Source organism: Astyanax mexicanus, chromosome 25 (assembly GCF_023375975.1).
Source record: "Astyanax mexicanus isolate ESR-SI-001 chromosome 25, AstMex3_surface, whole genome shotgun sequence".
Taxonomy (NCBI): Eukaryota; Metazoa; Chordata; class Actinopteri; order Characiformes; family Acestrorhamphidae; genus Astyanax; species Astyanax mexicanus.
In genome coordinates this window covers 21,031,414-21,053,150 of record NC_064432.1, presented here as the reverse complement: position 1 = coordinate 21,053,150, position 21,737 = coordinate 21,031,414, and the positions used below count along the sequence as shown (strand labels likewise).

The 21,737-nt window shown below is 37.1% G+C and overlaps 1 protein-coding gene and 1 long non-coding RNA gene across 2 annotated transcripts; one reads left to right on the top strand and one right to left on the bottom strand.

Moving 5' to 3' along the window:
- Positions 1-384: 384 nt before the first annotated feature.
- On the top strand, positions 385-5,775 carry clrn2 (clarin 2). The gene is made up of 3 exons (XM_007230243.4): positions 385-1,223; positions 2,714-2,893; positions 4,117-5,775. The coding sequence occupies exons 1-3, from the start codon at positions 971-973 to the stop codon at positions 4,383-4,385; spliced, it is 702 nt and encodes a 233-aa protein (XP_007230305.1). The 5' UTR covers positions 385-970; the 3' UTR covers positions 4,386-5,775.
- A 10,306-nt stretch (positions 5,776-16,081) lies between these two features.
- On the bottom strand, positions 16,082-20,122 carry LOC111195236 (uncharacterized). The gene is made up of 3 exons (XR_007429576.1): positions 19,858-20,122; positions 17,863-18,043; positions 16,082-16,246 (listed from the first exon to the last, which is right to left on the bottom strand). It is a non-coding gene; the product is annotated as an uncharacterized LOC111195236 (long non-coding RNA).
- Between the last annotated feature and the right edge of the window lie 1,615 nt (positions 20,123-21,737).

Below are 21,737 nucleotides of genomic sequence, written 5' to 3'. Positions count from 1 at the left end.
AAGTTTGTGTGTGTGTGTGTGTGTCTGTTACTGGAGTGATTTAGTGGTCGATCTATCCTATGTTCCTTATTATGCATTTTAGTTTATTTATATTTTAGTACTTTTTATTTATTTTATCTGTTTAATGTTGGGCTACTTATTTTAATATGGTATTTAAGTGATTTCTTACTTAGCGTAGACTGTAAAAAGTGCTTTATAAATAAAGCTTACTTACTGTGTGTGTGTGTGTGTGTGTGTGTGTGTGTGTGTGTGTGTGTGACAGTCAGAGAGAGAGAGAAAATGTGTGAGAGAGTGTAACACAATGCACCTCTGAACTGAACTGAGTGTAAGACAGAGAGATAGATAGAGAGGGAGTGTGTAAGAGTGTGAGGGAGAGAGAGAGAGAGAGGGAGTGTGTGAGAGTGTGCGGGAGAGAGAGGGAGGGAGTGTGTGTGAGAGAGTGTAAGAGAGAGAGAGAGATAGAGAGGGAGTGTGTGAGAGAGAGACAGTCAGAAAGAGATACAGTCAGAGAGAGAGACAGTGAGAGATACAGAGAGAGAGAGAGTAAGTTAGAAAGAGATAGTCAGAGAGAGAAAGAGAGATACAGAGAAAGAGATACAGAGAGAGAAGGTGTGTGTGTGTGTGTGAGTGAGAGAGAGAGAGAGAGAGTGAGTGAGAGAGAGAGAGAGAGAGAGAGAGAGAGCATTTAAACCTCTGGCACGGAACCAGACCCCAGTATAGGGTTTCCTCTGGTGGTAATGGAGATCTTCTGTTTGGCCGCTCTATCTTCAGTTTCCTGATCTTCAGCTGATCTGCGGCTCTGTGGAGGAGTTACTCCGCCCGGACTGGACCTGTTGACTCGGTGGGGGGTTCTGGTGGAGTCCGGGTGTGGGGTAGAGCGGGGGTAGGATCGTGAGCGGCGGGTTCTGGTTCGGGTTGGGGGGGAGAATGGGTCGGCGGGGGGAGAGCTGGGGCTGCTGCTGCTGCTGATATGCCAACGGTGTGGAAGCAGGTGGTGTTCTCCCTCGGCTCGGTTCTGAGTATCGGTTCGGTGGTTCTGCTGGTGGTGGCGCTCTCCACGGAGCGCTGGGTCACCGGCACGGTGCTGTGTCAGACCGGGGTGGACCTGGTGAACGCATCCAGCCCCGAGCTCGCGCTGTTCACCGGGGACATTTACTACGGGCTGTTCCAGGGCGGGAAGACCCGGAGGTGCGGGCTCGGGAGCCGGAGATACAAAATCTACAGTGAGTCTCTTATTCATTTATCATTCATTAACACAATAAAAACCACACACAGCTTCAGTTCAGGCCATGCTTCTTACTACTGAACTATCAATTATTCACTAATGATTAACTACAGTGCCTCAAATTAATTAAATACAGTGTTTTTTAGTCTGTTTTCCTACCAGGGCAATGTGGTGAAATTAGTTAATTTTGCTAGTTAACTAGTTGCTGTTGTTCTTCAGGTGGTTGCAGTGGTGTTAATAAAGGTCGTTCCTATTGGTTAAGCATATAGCAACTTATTTTAAGTTCTGCTTGTTATGATAAATACCTTTTATCTTCAGCATTAACTGCATTAGCCTGGAAAACAAGTTCACATTTGTGGAAAGAGCCACAGCTACATTCTTCCTTAACAGAGAACTCCAGTCTGAAATTAACTTTTGGTGTAGTAAAACATGATAAAGTGAACTAATCCGAGATCCAGTAATTGTTTACAGTTTGTTCAAACATGCTTTATAATGGATAATATGGGGCATCTACTTGCCCCTGCAGATAAATCACTTTTTACACCGTTTCCCATGCTCAAAGTAGCTCCACACCCCTTTGGTAGAATCTGGAGAGCCCTGACATTAAAAAGGAGGCATTATTTAACTTTAAAAGAGCAGAAAAAGCTTATAATCCTGTAGAGTAACATATTCTCTGGGCACAACCATTTTAAAGCATTTTTAATAACCTTTCTGTGCACTTTTAAAGTTCTTAATGCCTCATTTTAAATGTCAGGGCTCTCCGGATTCTACCAACGTGGTGTGGAGCTACTTTGAATCTGGATAACGGGTTAAAAAAACGATTTATCTGCAAAGGCAAAATATGCCCCATTTTATCCATTCTAAAGCCTGTTTTAAAAAAACTGTACAAAATTGCTGGATTTCAGAAAGCTGCAGTAAGGCAGAGGTGGGCTATTCAACAAAGGTTAATACTCTTCATCATGTTTTACTACACCAAGTCAATTTCACACCAGAGTTCTCCTTTAAGTGCATGGAAAAACTATTAAATGCAAAATGTTGAAACCCAGAATATAACTAGCTAAATTACACAATAAAATGTGGAACAAGTCAGTAGAATATTTAAATATAAAATTTCTTATACTTCTGTATTCATTTTATAAAAAAATAGCACTTTTTTAATAACACTTGTGCTTATTTATTCTCCTTGCTCTGATGTTAACAAACGTTGTAGTTAGTTTGTTGAGAATAGTTAATGTGCTATTTCCCTGTACACTGGGCTAATTTAAGCTAAATTAAATAAAGGTTGTTTTAATGTCTGTTTTCCATCATCAACTATTTATTCAGTGTTCTTTTCTAGAATGGTTTGAATAGCAAAAATGATAGAACTCTCATTTATCAATAGATACCTTCCCTAATAGTGCATTTGAGATGGTATTTTGTATGTGTATTTTTGGAAAAAGTCACAAGTTAAAATATTGAATATGTTTTATGTCTTTTCTTCATCATCAGTTTTTCCAAGATTGATTAGAAAAATCAACGGCGGCCTTCACATGATCATAATCTTCTTTCACTTCATCGCTATTGGCTTTGCACTGGTGAGTCTGGCCTTCTGTATTTACAATGCCAGAAAAGTGCCTTACCAGTCCATCAAAGGACCTCTGGGACTCTACCTCTGGAACTTTATAGCAGGTAAGTCAACACGACTTCCACACTGTAAAACACAATTTCCTTGCTTTACTTAATGATTTTATTGTAAATAAATTAATGCACAAATAAATAAGTATGTTTGCCCTGCAAGTACGGGTGTGCCATATTGTATCGTGTACAGTAATATTTTGTTTTTGTAAATATTTTAACTGTATGTTAGCTGTTTATATGCATGTACTAAATATTTTGTGCTTTTGTTTTGAGGTTGATTTTTTGATACATTGTTTTAAAATTGAATTATATAGAGTCTGAGTAAGTTAATATTTTAGTTTCTGTTATATTTATATAAAATAAGATTTTGCAGAAGATATTATTTCCCACACACCTCACATTTTCTGTAATTATTTTGTTATATATACACTACAGATATTACACTTTGATATAGTGTGAAGTAGTCAGTGTACAGCTTGTATACAAGTGTACGTGTGCTGTGCCTTCAAAATAACTCACAGCTAACACACTAAAACGGAGATACAGCACAATAGCCAATGTCATACACAAATGTACAAATATACGCTTGAGTGCTGGCAGCATTTTTGCAGACTTGAAGAAAGCATCAACTTTGTTTACATGGCACTGTCCTAGAAGGAGGCCTCTTCTGAAGCTAACACACAAGAAAGCCTGCAGAAAGCTGGCAGAGGACAAGCAGCCAAGAGCATGTAGTACTGGAACCAGCCCCTGTGATGGTGGTAGCATCATGGTCTGGGGTTGCATGAGTGCTTCCAGCCTTGGGAAGCTGAATTCCAACATGGACTGTAACATTATAATGCAGAGCATTATCCCCTACCTCCTGGAACTGGGCAGCATAGCGGTTTTCCGACACAATAAAGACCCCAAACACACCTCCAAGATGAGAACTGCCTTGCATAAAAAGCTAAAGGTAACAGTGATGAACTGAGGAAGCATATCTCCAGACCTAACCCAATCAAGCACCTGTGGGGCATCCTCGAGTGGAAGGAGGAAGAGGACAAGGTGTCTAACATTCCCTAGCTCCTTGATTTTGGCCATTTTTTAAGAGCACATATATACATTGTTTTTCAAGCTGTAAACTGACTACTTTATATTGTATCAAATGTGATATCTTCAGTGTTGTCCCACAAAATTTATATAATAAAATATTTACAAAATACTTACTTTTTGAGATATTGTACAAGTTGTGGATAAATATTTATTCTAAAGCACATTTTTCTCTCTCTCTCTCTCAGCTTTGTTCAGTTCACTGGCTTTTGCCAGTTTCCTCGCAGAGTTGCAGTGTCATCGGCTGACAGAGCATGTGGCAAACTTTAGTGAGAACCTATTCCACCTTGTGGTTCTAGAAGAAAAGCTAGGGTTCTCTTTTTGGCTTAGTGTTGGCAGTGCAGTCACCCATGCAGCTAACATTTTGGTTGTGGCTTCAAGCAAAATTCACCTGCCCAAAATACAGACTAAAAAACCAGAGCAACCGACCATCACAGGAGAAGATCTACTGTACTGAAAACCTGCAGCTCAGATCAGCTTATACCTCAAAACAGTGGAAAAACTCGAAACGTTTCTGGAATTTGGAAATTATCATGGATTTCAACGGAAATGTACACTGACATGGGACAAGTCATGGGACAAGAGAAAAATAACTTAATCATTCTCCATTAAGAGTCCTAATCCTTTACTGATATACTGTAATTCATTTTATAGCTAGGTATTTTCAAACTATATATAATTTATTTTGAATAAATATTTGTATCTTTATAAGGTTTTAGGCTCACATATTTAGTGATTGTTAAGTTCTGGGCTCTACTTTTGCCATATATTTAGAGGAGTTTAGAGATGTTTTGAATGTTAAAGAATGTAAGTACTTTGATTTTTACTAAAGCATATACATTTTTAAATGTCTTACTCCCTTACTCCTCTCTATTAAATACTACCGTCAGTTTAAAATATTTATAAGTATGTATGTCTTCAAAGGGAAATATGAGTTTTTTTATTCATTTTGGGTTTTTAGAAATAAGCCTGCATTGATAAAGTTTGTAAAAAACAAAAAGTTTATTGGACTTGGACCAGTTCTACTCCTGGAGTCGAACTGAATTGATTACTAGTTATTAGTTATTAAATTATGCACTTAGAATATGACTTTGCTTTTTTTAAATCAATCAAAAGTGGGGTCTGATTGGTCTGATTGATCATGCTGCTTTGCCGCCATCAGCTGCCAGAGTCAGAGAGAGCACAATTGGCCAAGCTATTTCTCGTCTGTCTTCCCCCACATCACTCCCAGTGTGATGTTGGTCACAGGTGTCTGTAAGCTGTATACATTTTAGCCTGGTTGCTGTTTTTTTTTTTGGACCATGCTGGCTTTACAGCAGTTTGATGTGGAGGTGGAGTCTGACCTCACATGTGTCTCAAAAATAATTTGGAATAAAATCTTTTCACACTGAATTACATAAAAGGTTTTTTTTATCTTCCTTCCATCTTAGATACAAGAAGTCTGACACACACAATATTTGCAAAGATTTAATTTATATTGGTATTTGGTTTAAAACTTATTAAACAATTTTAGTACACTGTTTTACTACTACAACTTTACAGGTAATTGCATACCCAAGATAATACATTCAATGATTTTTACATTATTGTGTCCTTGTGTATTTATGGATGTATGTATTTATTTATTAATTAATTAATTAATTTATTTGTTTATTTTAAAGATTTTGTAGAACCACAATTTAGTTGTAGAGCACATTGTACATCCACATGTTACAATAAAAACGTATTGAGAACACAGTCATGTATCTTTTTTCTCAGCTTCTGGGTTCTTTTAAGATCAGATCCCAATATGCTGTAATTTTTCAATATGCTTTAATAGTTTTGCATTCAGGATGCACAGGGTATAATTTTCAGCTAGAATCTTCTACTACAACCATACTCAAACCATACTCAAAAACCGTCTAGATCTCAATATTTTAAAATCAGGAATAAATATAAAGAATAATGTGTATAAAAAAAATAGTTGCTTTATTTATTTATTTATTTATTAATAAAGTGAATGTAATTAATTAAATCAATTTTATTTATTTTTTTCTTTTTATTTTTGTCATTACTCGTTTCAGCTTTAATGAATGAATTTTGTATTTTGGAGAATCTCGTTCTCCATGGTCTGCATATTTATTGCTTCTCTTATTTTTTCAGAGCTATATAAATCTATTTAAAATAAAGACATAATTAGATTGGAACGTTTTTTTATTTATTATTAATACACTATAATATTGATTTCTCGGTTTCTGATTGGCTTTCAGTACCTTAGGGAGTTCAGCAGCCAATCAGCTGTCAGCTGATGGTCAGTGATTGATGGTGCGGTGTACAGCGGTGGTAGAGAAGCTCCGGTTCAGACTGTCATTAAACAGAAACGAGGTTAGTAAAGTGCGTTAAAACAATATTAAACTCTTTTATTAAAGCATATTTATTTACTGTGAGCTGAAACTGGAGGTTCTTCACCATTTACCGGAGGAAAACTCGCGGTTAAGTTTCCGCAGCGGAAAAAAATAGTAGAGAAGGCATCACTATAGTGTATGGTGAGGTTGGAGCAAGTCAAACGCTAACCAACACGTACTCTGCATGATTTATAGATAAGACGGAGGGAGAAGTTGTGAGCGGACACTGTAACTGCATGGCAGGTTAGCAGTGTGAAAAACGAAAGCACGCGTGTTTACTTTTGAGGACCAAAAATGGCATAAGTATAAATATAAAAATGTTGAAATAAATAAATACATATAAAATAAATAAATACACGTATAAATAATTGTATATGTAAATAAATAAATGAATAGATATGTGGAAATTTGGAAATAAATCAATAAATGTAGAAATGTTAAAATACATGAATAAATAAATAAATAAATGTTGAAATAAATAAATGAATACATAAAAAAAATGTTGAAATAAATACATGCACATGTAAAGGAATAAATAAATAAATATATTAATAAGAAATGTAATTATTAATTTATTTATTTACCTATACAATTATTTATGCATGTATTTTTTTTACATATTTATTGATTTATTCATTTATATGTGCATTTATTAATATATTTATTTCAACATTTATTTATTCATTTATATATTTATTTATTTCTACATTTATATGTGCATTTATTTATTTATACTTACGTCATTTTTGGTCCTCCATAGTTTACACGTTTAAAGAACAATTTTAAAATCTGCTCGTAATGACCTGATTTTCAATGTTTGTGACTCTCAGATTAGGTGAAGTTTGCAGTAATGTTGCAGCAGTTCTTGTGGCTGTGGAACAGTGTGTAAGGGAAGGTTTAAATTAAATTACATCCACTGTTTTGAACGCTGTTTACCGCAAAACGGAAGTGTCCTAGCAACATCTACGTCACTTCCTACGCTCATGAATATTCATCTGAAACGGTCTATATGAAAAAGGCTGCTGTAATACTGAGCTTGTCCTCAGGAGGGCAGCACTCCAATTTACTCTCGCCTCGAGCTCCAGCAGGCTAATATAAATAATGATTTATTTATGTTCAGGAGAGAAACTGCGGCGGAGCTGGAGGAACAGCAGCCCACCTGAGAGGAGCTTCAGACCGGCCCTGAGGTGAGAGCGGCCGCCTGAGAGAGGATTAAACAGAGGATTAGACCCATTCATGTTCAGAGAAACAGTAAAGCTAGTTTAAAAAGCAGCCTGAGAGCAGCGCTGTTATTAACTGATCCCCTGTACTGCTGCCTTACTGCTGCTAACTACCCTAACTAACTCATTAACCAACTGCGGGCTTTAACTCTTTAATTATTGGGTATTTTGGACAATTGTTTTGCTTAATATCTACTGAGGAGTGAATAATATCAGTGTGTCACTGTTTTTCCTATTTAAAATATATGAGTGAGTTGTTAATTGATAGGATTTCTTAGTAGTGTTAACCCTCTCAACACTGAACCAAATATGCTGCTGATCAGGACAGGCTTTTTATAATAACTTTACAGTAAATAAAGTGTAAAATATTAATAATAATAAAAGTAACGTTACCCAACCTGTAAATATATTCTCCCGTAAATCATTCATTCACATTCTCTTTCACTCCTGCTGACATATTGCGTTTTTTTACAATATGTAGGGATATAAACTTGTCAAACACAAACTCACAAGGCTGCTGGCACATTTCCTTTCCAAGTTGTTAAATGTGGAATATGGAGCTACACCAGCGTTCAGTTCCTCTCTTAACACCCTCAATTATTTTTGAAAATAAAAGGAAGTACTAGCATGTAAACTTTTTTGTTTATTGATGTTATTGAATTACAATTAATTAAGTGATAAAACTTTAAACACTTTAAAAAGTGTATTTTAGCTTCTGCAGCTCTGTTCCAAACATTTTAACAATTGTATTGCCTAAATTAATTGTGTAGGTTTGGACCTGATTCATAGAACAAAATCTTAAAATATAAGTTATGAAACTGTTGTCATTTATGTTACATCAGGATTTTAGCTGTAAAATATTACAGTCATCTGCCCAAAATAAGAAACAAACATTAATGAGGTGCTCCTGAATTTATCTAGATTTCATTAATTACCTAGATAAATTCAGTATAAATAAATATTATACAAAACTAAAATTATTCCATTACAAACAGAAATTTGATGTTGAGTTTATCATTGTATGTAACTCATTTTTTTTTTTACCTTTTTATTGAGAATTTAGAATTAGACTGGGGGGGGGTCATTATATCAGTTAACATGCTTTTCACTACTATACTACTTTTAAAACATCTAATAAAGAAGCGGTTTAACTTTAAAAGAAAGCAGTGAAATTAGTGGAATTACATACACTGGTAGGGTTGCTATATATAAATATAATAAATTAGAATACAAATTTTAACAAGAAAATGCATAAACTGCAGTGTGAAACCAAAACTACTGAACACAAATAGATACAATAGATACACTGTATCTATTTCAGGTGTGAAAACGCCCCTAGGTGGTTTGGACTTTTTTTTTTTGTTGTACCCATACTGCTGCGTGACGCACAAGTCAGAAACAACAGATTACACTGGAGATTCCTGTAGCTTCTGTAACTGTAGATTAATTTATCACCTAGAAAGGCTGTGAACTATGAGACTGGTGTTTCTCATCACTGGCACTGCGTGTTTTGATCTCTTTCACAGGTGCGGGTAACGAGGGAGATGAGGGAGGATGAAGAAGAGATGAGAAGCTAAAAGGAGGAAGAGCAAGACAACAGCGAGTCCACGGATGAAGACTACACGCCTGAGGAGGAGGATGAGGAAGAGGAGGAAGCCTAATAATGATTCATCTCCTGTCATCACTAAGCCTGCACTGCACTTGTAAGCACTTTTCTGCACTTCTCTGCTTCAGAACAGAATATTAACAATATTATTATAAGTAGTAATAGTAGTATTTTTATTATTATTGTGCAGCAGTTCCTCTGGAATGTGTTTGTTTATCAAAATTCTAAGTAATAGTTAAACATACAAATGTGTCACGACTGAGGATCGTGGACTAGGCATGGACTTCCCAGTCTGGCCAATAGGAAGCTGCTGTGTTCTCCTGAAGAGCTTGAATCTGCTGTGGTCAGTGTTGCTCTTTAAAGGAGAACTCCGGTGTGAAGTGGACTCGGGTTGTAGTGAAACATGATCGCGAGTGCAAACTGTTGTCTAATAGCCCACCTCTTTTCACCCTTAGCATTCTCAAATACAGCGCTTTTAGCCGATGCTCTCAACAGGTTTACAATGCTGGTGATCTGGGCGTTGCGTTGCTCATGCAAAGAAATGGCTATTTTTTACACCATTAACAAACTCAAAGTAGCTTCACACTACATTGGTAGAAATCTGAGGACTCTGACATTTAAAACGAGGCTAATTTGAGTTTGTTAATGGTGTAAAAATAGCTATTTCTTTGCATGAGCAGCGCTGTGCCTCTATCATTGTGAGCTTGTTGGGAGCGTCGGCTAAAGGTCTGTATTTGGGAAACAGAGGTGGAGGCTATTCAACAAAAGCTCTTACTCATCAGAGTTCACCTTTAAGAGTTGCAGGTTAATGTGAGTGTAAATAAAAAAGTATATTCTGTGTGGGCTAAAGGTATTAAATAATGTTTATGGCGTAACATAAAAAAATATCGCCATTTTCCCCCACTTTTCACCATAAAGTGAAATCTGGCAGTTGTTCTTTATATTGAAACTAAGTTAGAAATTTGTGAAATTTTCTCAGATTTTTTTTTACATTGAAGACTTTTTTTTCCTTCTTCTTGAAAGTTGTCTTTTTGAAGATGCAAGGTCTTTATTAATGTATTTAATGCTGTGCTCCAAATCCAAATGTTTTTATTTTTATTGGATCCAAGATTTTTTATAGTCTGGACAACCAAAAACCCCCTAAAATGTGATATTTGGAGTTTAGTAACGCACTTTGTAATTGAGTTTTTTCATTTTGTGAAAAATGCAATCATATTTAAACGGATGCATCTTAATCTGGATGCACTGGACATCCAAATCACATTTTATTGTGTTTTTTGCATCACTCACCTAACACACACACACACACACACTGCATGAGTAGCTGCGGTATCTGTGTGTGCAGACACCACAGCAACCCATGCAGTTACTGCAGCTACCTGTACACAACACAGTGACCCATACAGATACCACTGCTGTGTTTCTACAGGACTTCTGACCACAAAGAACGGCAGATTCAGAAGACACAAGATGCTAAGAGAGCAATTCCAGATAGAGAGAAGAGAAGAGCAGTGAAGTCAGGTACTTATTTTAATCATTTTAACTATTTAATTATTATATTCCTGTTTGAAAAAAAGACCCAACCAAGACAAAATCTATAAGCTAAATCTACACAGAAGCTATAATACCCAAAGTGTTAACATGCTGACTAGTGATTTATTGTGATATTGATATATTGATTCATCCCATCATTTCAGTTATATTGTATCGTATTGACACGTGGTGTCAAATATGGATATTTTTATTGAATTGTAGGAGCTCTAAACTCCCTAAGACTCTCCCCCTAATCTGGCTCATTAATGTTATTGCTCCATTACTCCACATGGTGGAGCTATAGTTATTGCTCCATTACTCCACATGGTGGAGCTAAAGTTGTTGCTTCATTACTCCACATGGTGGAGCTATAGTTATTGCATCATTACTCCACATGGTGGCGCTATAATCAAATGAATAGGGTAAACCTGCGGTGAAGAATTTTGGTTGTTAAGTTCTGTGAAATTGATACTACTTTATAAGTAAATACCTGCAATTATGGATTTAATGGTATTTTATCCTCTTTAGTAACAGATGACGTTTTATCACAAGAAAATGTTCTACGCTACTTCACAAGTGATGCAGAATCACAGTATTGTGATATTACAATACATTACCCATGATAATGATTTTATTGGAACATCAAAAATGGGGGTGCTGTAACTCAAATAATGCAAAATTTACATGATTTTATTCTTACATTGTACATTTTTGTGAAGATGAAATTGATTGAAAAGTTGTTTGCAGTTATGCAGCCCTTACACCATAGTTTATTATTACCTTTGATTCAGCATTATCAATTATGAATTATGATTCAGCCGATTACTATGATCTGTAGAATCACAGTGTGTTCCAATTGTGTACTTATTACTTGTACTATCTAGTGTTTGGGTATGTAGTATAGATGATACGTTTCAAAGTTAGTGTATGATAGATTCTGAGTATTATACTCATCTCATCGCTGTCAGTTTTTGAGTAAATTTATACAGTGTAACAAACACACAGACCTTGCTGCAAATTCTGGTTATGACTACTCTTAGATATTTTACTATGTGATGTGATGTGATGTATTGAGAGTCTAATATCAATATTTTTGTCTTTCACACTTTTTCAGGTCCTGAAACACCAGCCAGCGTTCTCAAAAACGAAGGTGCTACAAAGGGTTTTCTGAGCGACGCCAAAGAAGAACCACTTTCAGTTTTATTTTTAAATGGGATTTGGGTGTGAAGAACTTTTTACTCTGGTAAAGAACCTTTATGTGTAGTTAAGAGAAAATTAAACGATGTGACTCTTTCTTAAAGTTACTGTGTACCTTATTTTATTTTACTGTTAAAAGTTTCTCATCTTCAAGTGCCTAACAACTTTCAGAAGATCTGATGGACCTGGTGGAGCAGTCTGAGATCTAATCATGTGGAACATCATGCTTTTGCACTTTCTGAAACCTTGCTTTTTAAGTGTGGCCTAAAAGAAACAGTTTTTTAGAAACTGTCTCGATCTCTCTATCTTTACATTCTGTTTGTAAGTTGTTGCACTTTCTGCTTGTTGGTTCCCTCAGCCGAGTCGGCGGCCGGCCGGCCGAAGTGCCGATTTTTGAGTCTTTCACTCAGAAACCTCTCCAATTCATTTTCTATGGGGAGCTCCTGAATTTCGGTTAGACTCCGCCCCCTCCCATACAAAACCGAGAGAGAGAGGGCGAGAGACTATTCCTTTGTATTGAGGGGGCCATTTCATTAAAATGGAGGTCTATGACGAAATTCGTAAAACTAATTTTTTGCTCGCTCATCTGCATATCAATGGAACCGGTCGACCAATCAGACGCCGCCAAAGCCACGGAGGCTATAAAAGACGCTCGATATCAATAGCATTATCCATCGTGGTGAATTGACGAAATAACTTATTATATAAGTTTTGAACCTGCCGCGGAGTAGAATCCTATCGCTTCCGAATAAGTACTGAAGAAAATTGTGCAAAAAAAAAATTATAAAAAAAAAAAAAAATTATAAAAAAATAAAAATAAATAAAAAAAACAAACAAACAATTAATGTACTTATTATTTAATATGTTTGTGTTAACAATTCTTATGTAGCAACATAATAATAGAATATCACTTGTTTTGTGTGATAAGAGAAAGTGCCCACACTCTGAGACTGGACCAAAAACACAGAGCCCTCACAGAGCAGAGTGTTTTTGTGGCCGTGCTGAGGCCGTGCCCCTCAGAGAGCACTCTGTCCCAGAGACCGGTATAGGACAGAGCGCTCAGAGAGGGACAAGTCGGGGACCAGCACTGGCTTATCGGCAAAGAACAAAACACTCACAACAGTCAGCACCCGCTCAGAGTGTTCCCTGCGGGAAACCGAGTACTTTCTGCTGGTGTTCTTTGCAGGCCAGGCTTGGTCCAAAGACTAAGCAGGGGTAAAGTTTGGTATTCCGTGTGGAATAATGCAATCCAAACACATACCCAGACCCTCGTTATTCTCCATTATACATAAACACGCTAGTTTTCTTGATAATGGTGGACTGTTTCCCCTCCACACACCTGGAGCTCCACCTACAACTCAGTGACTGACTCCACCTACTCTGCTATGACTGAGAAATCTAGGGCATGATCAGGGTCAATCAATTCTAATCCACACTTACAAACAAGGTAACAGAATTATTTAGCATTTCATACATTGCGCATTAAATATCCCATGCCTACGCTACAAGCATAAACAATATTACTAACCTAACACATAATATAATCAGACATATTTAAGCTATAAGACAGACAAATATGCTAAAACAAGACCCACACTCCTGTAAACTCAAGAAGAAACCGCACTTACATCCTGCAAACCGTACTAAAGTCTATTGGAGGCTCATCTGTTTTTTGGGGGGATTCTGCTCAATCTGGGTCCATTTATTCAGTAGTTTTTACATTTCTGGTAACTCATCAGCAGCCTCTTCAGTAGCACAACCCATTAAAATCTCACAGATCACCTGTTCCAATACACATGGAGGAAACAGGAAACACCTGGAGACGATAACAAGGGGGCGGAGTTACACTGAAGGAAGACAAGAAGTGAACACTGGGGAGCACATGTGCACAAGCAAAACAAGGCAGGAGGGCAGGAAAATAACACAGACTGACAGGAGAGACACAGGAACACCACTGACTGATTAAAACCCAAATTTAATCTTTAATCAAAAAGACAAATGACTAAGTATATCAAACTCCATGCGAAATGTACAGTACATTCACATACAGTGTACATTTTCTTTTATTAACGCATAAATCCATATATAAATAAATATGTTTCTAAGCATTGCAATTGCGCTGTTTAGCCACCAGGTACAATCCTAAGTCCATCTATATCAAATTAACATTCTCATGTATATATATATATATATATATATATATATATATATATATATATATATATATATATATATATATATATATATATGTGTGTGTGTGTGTGTGTGTGTTTAATGAGCGGGGGTTTACACGCAATAGACTCTGACTGTTAACTGTTGTCAGGGTTTTAATCAGTCAGTGGTGTTCCTGTGTCTCTCCTGTCTGTCTGTGTTATTTTCCTGCCCTCCTGCCTTGTTTTGCTTGTGTACATGTGCTCCCCTGTGTTCACTTCTTGTTTTGTCCTTCAGTGTAACTCCGCCCCCTAGTTATCGTCTCCAGGTGTTTCCTGTTTCCTCCATGTGTATTGGAACAGGTGATCTGTGAGATTTCAATGGTTTGTGCTACTGAAGAGGCTGCTGATGAGTTACCAGAAATGTAAAAACTACTGAATAAATGGACCCAGATTGAGCAAAACCCCAACAAAAACTAGATGAGCTTCCTGTAAATTTCAATAAGGTTTATAGACTGTAAGTGTGGTTTCTTCTCTAGTTTGCAGCAGTGTGGGTTTTGTTTTAGCAAATTTACCTGTCTTACAGCTTAAATAAGCTAAAATTTAAATATGTCTGATTGTATTATGTGCTGGGTTAGTATTATTGTTTATAAATGCTTGTAGCGTAGGCATGGGATGTTTTTATTGCCCAATGTATTAAATGCTAAATAATTCTGATACCTTGTTTGTAAGTGTGGATTAGTATTGATTGACCCTGATCATGCCCTAGATTTCTCAGTCATAGCAGAGTAGGTGGAGTCAGTCACTGAGTTGTAGGTGGAGCTCCAGGTGTGTGGAGGGGAAACAGTCCACCATTATCAAGAAAACTAGCGTGTTTATGTATAATGCAGAATAACGAGAGTCTGGGTATGAGTTTGGATTGCATTATTCCACACGGAATACCAAACTTTACCCCTGCTTAGTCTTTGGACCAAGCCTGGCCTGCAAAGAACACCAGCAGAAAGTACTCGGTTTCCCGCAGGGAACACTCTGAGCGGGTGCTGACTGTTGTGAGTGTTTTGTTCTTTGCCGGTAAGCCAGTGCTGGTCCCCGACTTGTCCCTCTCTGAGCGCTCTGTCCTATGCCGGTCTCTGGGACAGAGGGCTCTCTGAGGGGCACGGCCTCAGCACGGCCACAAAAACACTCTGCTCTGTGAGGGCTCTGTGTTTTTGGTCCAGTCTCAGAGTGTGGGCACTTTCTCTTATCACACAAAACAAGTGATATTCTATTATTATGTTGCTACATAAGAATTGTTAACACAAACATATTAAATAATAAGTACATTAATTGTTTGTTTGTTTTTTTTATTTATTTTTATTTTTTTATAATTTTTTTTTTTTTTTTTTTTTTGCACAATTTTCTTCAGTACTTATTCGGAAGCGATAGGATTCTACTCCGCGGCAGGTTCAAAACTTATATAATAAGTTATTTCGTCAATTCACCACGATGGATAATGCTATTGATATCGAGCGTCTTTTATAGCCTCCGTGGCTTTGGCGGCGTCTGATTGGTCGACCGGTTCCATTGATATGCAGATGAGCGAGCAAAAAATTAGTTTTACGAATTTCGTCATAGACCTCCATTTTAATGAAATGGCCCCCTCAATACAAAGGAATAGTCTCTCGCCCTCTCTCTCTCGGTTTTGTATAGGAGGGGGCGGAGTCTAACCGAAATTCAGGAGCTCCCCATAGAAAATGAATTGGAGAGGTTTCTGAGTGAAAGACTCAAAAAACGGCACTTCGGCCGGCCGGCCGCCGACTCGGCCGAAGAAACCAACAAGCAGAAAGTGCAACAACTTACAAACAGAATGTAAAGATAGAGAGATCGAGACAGTTTCTAAAAAACTGTTTCTTTTAGGCCACACTTAAAAAGCAAGGTTTCAGAAAGTGCAAAAGCATGATGTTCCACATGATTAGATCTCAGACTGCTCCACCAGGTCCATCAGATCTTCTGAAAGTTGTTAGGCACTTGAAGATGAGGAACTTTTAACAGTAAAATAAAATAAGGTACACAGTAACTTTAAGAAAGAGTCACATGGTTTAATTTTCTCTTAACTATACATAAAGGTTCTTTACCAGAGTAAAAAGTTCTTCACACCCAAATCCCATTTAAAAATAAAACAAAGTGGTTCTTCTTTGGCGTCGCTCAGAAAGCTTCGTTTTTGAGAACGCTGGCTGGTGTTTCAGGACCTGAAAAAGTGTGAAAGACAAAAATATTGATATTAGACTCTCAATACATCACATCACATCACATAGTAAAATATCTAAGAGTAGTCATAACCAGAATTTGCAGCAAGGTCTGTGTGTTTGTTACACTGTATAAATTTACTCAAAAACTGACAGCGATGAGATGAGTATAATACTCAGAATCTATCATACACTAACTTTGAAACGTATCATCTATACTACATACCCAAACACTAGATAGTACAAGTAATAAGTACACAATTAGAACACACTGTGATTCTACAGATCATAGTAATCGGCTGAATCATAATTCATAATTGATAATGCTGAATCAGGTAATAATAAACTATGGTGTAAGGGCTGCATAACTGCAAACAACTTTTCAATCAATTTCATCTTCACAAAAATGTACAATGTAAGAATAAAATCATGTAAATTTTGCATTATTTGAGTTACAGCACCCCCATTTTTGATGTTCCAATAAAATCATTATCATGGGTAATGTATTGTAATATCACAATACTGTGATTCTGAATCACCTGTTGAAGTAGCGTAGAAACTTTTCTTGTGATAAAACGTCATCTGTTACTAAAGAGGATAAAATACCATTAAATCCATAATTACAGATATTTACTTATAAAGTAGTATCAATTTCACAGAACTTAACCAAAATTCTTCACCGCAGGTTTACCCTAACTATAGCTCCACCATGTGGAGTAATGAAGCAATAACTATAGCTCCACCATGTGGAGTAATAAAGCAATAACTATAGCTCCACCATGTGGAGTAATGAAACAACAACTATAGCTCCACCATGTGGAGTAATGAAGCAACAACTATAGCTCCACCATGTGGAGTAATGAAGCAATAACTATAGCGCCACCATGTGGAGTAATAAAGCAATAACTATAGCTCCACCATGTGGAGTAATGAAACAACAACTATAGCTCCACCATGTGGAGTAATGAAGCAACAACTATAGCTCCACCATGTGGAGTAATGGAGCAATAACATTAATGAGCCAGATTAGGGGGAGAGTCTTAGGGAGTTTAGAGCTCCTACAATTCAATAAAAATATCCATATTTGACGCCACGTGTCAATACGATACAATATAACTGAAATGATGGGATGAATCAATATATCAATATCACAATAAATCACTAGTCAGCATGTTAACATGTGTAGATTTAGCTTATAGATTTTGTATTTGCATTGTAAGCCTGTTGAGAGCATCGGCTAAAAGCGCTGTATTTGAGAATGCTAAGGGTGAAAAGAGGTGGGCTATTAGACAACAGTTCGTACTCGTCATCATGTTTCACTACAACCCAAGTCCACTTCACACCGGAGTTCTCCTTTAAAGAGCAACACTGACCACAGCAGATTCAAGCTCTTCAGGAGAACACAGCAGCTTCCTATTGGCCAGACTGGGAAGTCCATGCCTAGTCCACGATCCTCAGTCGTGACACATTTGTATGTTTAACTATTACTTAGAATTTTGATAAACAAACACATTCCAGAGGAACTGCTGCACAATAATAATAAAAATACTACTATTACTACTAATAATAATATTGTTAATATTCTGTTCTGAAGCAGAGAAGTGCAGAAAAGTGCTTACAAGTGCAGTGCAGGCTTAGTGATGACAGGAGATGAATCGTTATTAGGCTTCCTCCTCTTCCTCATCCTCATCCTCCGCCTGTAGTCTTCATCCGTGGACTCGCTGTTGTCTTGCTCTTCCTCCTTTTAGCTTCTCATCTCTTCTTCATCCTCCCCTCCCTCATCTCCCTCGTTACCCGCACCTGTGAAAGAGATTAAAACACGCAGTGCCAGTGATGAGAAACACCAGTCTCATAGATCACAGCCTTTCTAGGTGATAAATTAATCTACAGTTACAGGAGCTACAGGAATCTCCAGTGTAATCTGTTGTTCCTGACTTGTGCGTCACGCAGCAGTATGGGTACAACACTGCTTCTTTTTCTTCTTCTATTGTTTAATGAATGACGATAGCCTGCCTCAACGTCCTGTAATTAGTCTGAAAGTCCAAACCACCTAGGGGCGTTTTCACACCTGAAATAGATACAGTGTATCTATTGTATCCATTTGTGTTCAGTAGTTTTGGTTTCATACTGCAGTTTAGCGAGCGAACTAAAGAACTTTGGCTGTTTTACATCCTGTCATTAAATGAGCAAATAGAGAGAGGGGATATCCTAAATTCTTGGTGGTCACATGATCCAATTGTTTCAGGAAGTTCTTAACAGATAATTTAAACACTGAGACAGAGCTGCTTTTTTTTGGTCATTATATTTAAAGAATATCATTTTAGTATGCATTTTCTTGTTAAAATTTGTATTCTAATTTATTATATTTATATATAGCAACCCTACCTGTGTATGTTATTCCACTAATTTCACTGCTTTCTTTTAAAGTTAAACCGCTTCTTTATTAGATGTTTTAAAAGTAGTATAGTAGTGAAAAGCATGTTAACTGATATAATGACCCCCCCCCAGTCTAATTCTAAATTCTCAATAAAAAGGTAAAAAAAAAGAATGAGTTACATACAATGATAAACTCAACATCAAATTTCTGTTTGTAATGGAATAATTTTAGTTTTGTATAATATTTATTTATAATGAATTTATCTAGATAATTAATGAAATCTAGATAAATTCAGGAGCACCTCATTAATGTTTGTTTCTTATTTTGGGCAGATGACTGTAATATTTTACAGCTAAAATCCTGATGTAACATAAATGACAACAGTTTCATAACCTATATTTTAAGATTTTGTTCTATGAATCAGGTCCAAACCTACACAATTAATTTAGGCAATACAATTGTTAAAATGTTTGGAACAGAGCTGTAGAAGCTAAAATACACTTTTTAAAGTGTTTAAAGTTTTATCACTTAATTAATTGTAATTCAATAACTTTCTTATGATTAAAAAAGATTACATGCTAGTACTTCCTTTTATTTTCAAAAATAATTGAGGGTGTTAAGAGAGGAACTGAACGCTGGTGTAGCTCCATATTCCACATTTAACAACTTGGAAAGGAAATGTGCCAGCAGCCTTGTGAGTTTGTGTTTGACAAGTTTATATCCCTACATATTGTAAAAAAACGCAATATGTCAGCAGGAGTGAAAGAGAATGTGAATGAATGATTTACGGGAGAATATATTTACAGGTTGGGTAACGTTACTTTTATAATTAATAATATTTTACACTTTATTTACTGTAAAGTTATTATAAAAAGCCTGTCCTGATCAGCAGCATATTTGGTTCAGTGTTGAGAGGGTTAACACTACTAAGAAATCCTATCAATTAACATCTCACTCATATATTTTAAATAGGAAAAACAGTGACACACTGATATTATTCACTCCTCAGTAGATATTAAGCAAAACAATTGTCCAAAATACCCAATAATTAAAGAGTTAAAGCCCGCAGTTGGTTAATGAGTTAGTTAGGGTAGTTAGCAGCAGTAAGGCAGCAGTACAGGGGATCAGTTAATAACAGCGCTGCTCTCAGGCTGCTTTTTAAACTAGCTTTACTGTTTCTCTGAACATGAATGGGTCTAATCCTCTGTTTAATCCTCTCTCAGGCGGCCGCTCTCACCTCAGGGCCGGTCTGAAGCTCCTCTCAGGTGGGCTGCTGTTCCTCCAGCTCCGCCGCAGTTTCTCTCCTGAACATAAATAAATCATTATTTATATTAGCCTGCTGGAGCTCGAGGCGAGGGCTGCGTGCTTACGTAACACCGGTGACGCAGCCGTAACGCGATTAGCTGCACCCATATTAGAAAAGGGTAATGCTGCAGGCCTGAGCACCAGTGGGCGTGGCTAAAGGGCGGAGCATGTGTCAATTTCGACTGCAGCCAATCAGATACTACACTTTCGTTGTCAATCACTTTTTATTAAGCCAATCCTCAGACAGCACCGGTAGTACCGCAGTTTCCGCCTTCTTTTGACAGATCGGTTAAGGTGATTGGCGCAAGTAAAAATTGATGGACAGCTTGGTCTGTCTGAGGATTGGCTTAATAAAAAGTGATTGACAACGAAAGTGTAGTATCTGATTGGCTGTAGTCGAAAATGATTGACACATGCTCCGCCCTTTAACAGATCTATTCATAGAGTAAATTAGAGTGCTGCCCTCCTGTGGATAAACTCAGTATTACAGCGGATCTGTTCATACAGTAAATTAGAGTGCTGCCCTCCTGTGGATAAACTCAGTATTACAGCGGATCTGTTCATACAGTAAATTAGAGTGCTGCCCTCCTGTGGACAAGCTCAGTATTACAGCAGCCTTTTTCAGATTACTACTAGAGCTAGACCAGACGTCCTCTTTTTCCCGGACATGTCCTACTTTTGAGACCTAAAAAAAATTCAAAATCGTCCGGGATTTTGTTTGACTGCCCAAAGTACAGTGCATTGTGATTAGAATTGCCACGCCGTTCCATTCCATTCCAGGTTTCTCTGTATCGCAAGTTAGTCACGCCCTTCTCCTCAAATCAATCTACTGTGCGTTGTGTGTGTGTGGAGAAGAAAGCGTGGGCTTGCCAGTGTACCCCCGAGTGTTTGCAAGCGAAAGCACGCGTGTGTCCGCCGGTTCTACACCTTTTCTCTGCGGGGTACATCGGTGTTGGAAGTGAGGAAACGACGTTCACGGAGAAAACGAGGGACAGACTGAGCAGGAATGTGTAGCAGGTGGTAACATTAGTAAAGTTAGGAGAACACAGGGACTTTGAGGTGATGGAGGTAGCGTTAGCTCTATTACATGAGAATGAGGAGCAATGGCTGATAAAAATAGCAAACGGTGAAGACTGAGAAGTGTTGGATGAGCAGCAGGTGTGTATTTTAGGCTACATCATTTTATTGTAGATATTTAGGTTAAAGCTGTGTTGCAGGGCTGCATAGTTTTCGTTTTGTAGCCTCTATGCTGTGGATCAACATGTTTTAAAAAGCAATAAAACAAGTGAAATAACCGATTTTAAAACTGATAAATGATCAGATAACTTAAAAAGTAAGTGTAAAAAATATAAAAGTAATATTAGCTAAAGGTATGCCCACACTAAATAAGAGTAGTGTAAAATGCTTTTGAGACATAGTTGCGTTGCATGAATTCATAAAGCAGCCCTGTTTGTAGCCTGATACAAATACATGTTATAGCTGTTTAAAGGAGGAAGCACCTTTAACCTTAATAATTAGAATTGAGCTGTTATATCAGATATTTTCAGAAAAAAACATATTAGACATATGTATTTTCATTTTCATTTCATTTTCATGTACGTACCAGATTTTATTTTCAGGAGATTCTAGACCCGGGGTTCTCAACTGGCTTCAGCCAAGGACCCACATGTTCTCATGGTCATTAAGTCGTGACCCAATTTTATAGAATACAAACCACATGCTCTACATACAAACTCTCTGTGCTTTAATATAAAAGATGAGTACAAAATCGGATTCGTATTAATTATTTTAAATTAAAATGCTTTTTTTAAA

Excerpts from the sequence above, each read along its gene's own strand:
- clrn2 (XM_007230243.4), top strand. The coding sequence starts at position 971 with ATGCCAACGGTGTGGAAGCAGGTGGTGTTCTCCCTCGGCTCGGTTCTG. Across the intron at positions 1,224-2,713 it reads CCGGAGATACAAAATCTACA|TTTTTCCAAGATTGATTAGA; the intron begins GTGAGTCTCTTA and ends CTTCATCATCAG. Across the intron at positions 2,894-4,116 it reads CCTCTGGAACTTTATAGCAG|CTTTGTTCAGTTCACTGGCT; the intron begins GTAAGTCAACAC and ends TCTCTCTCTCAG.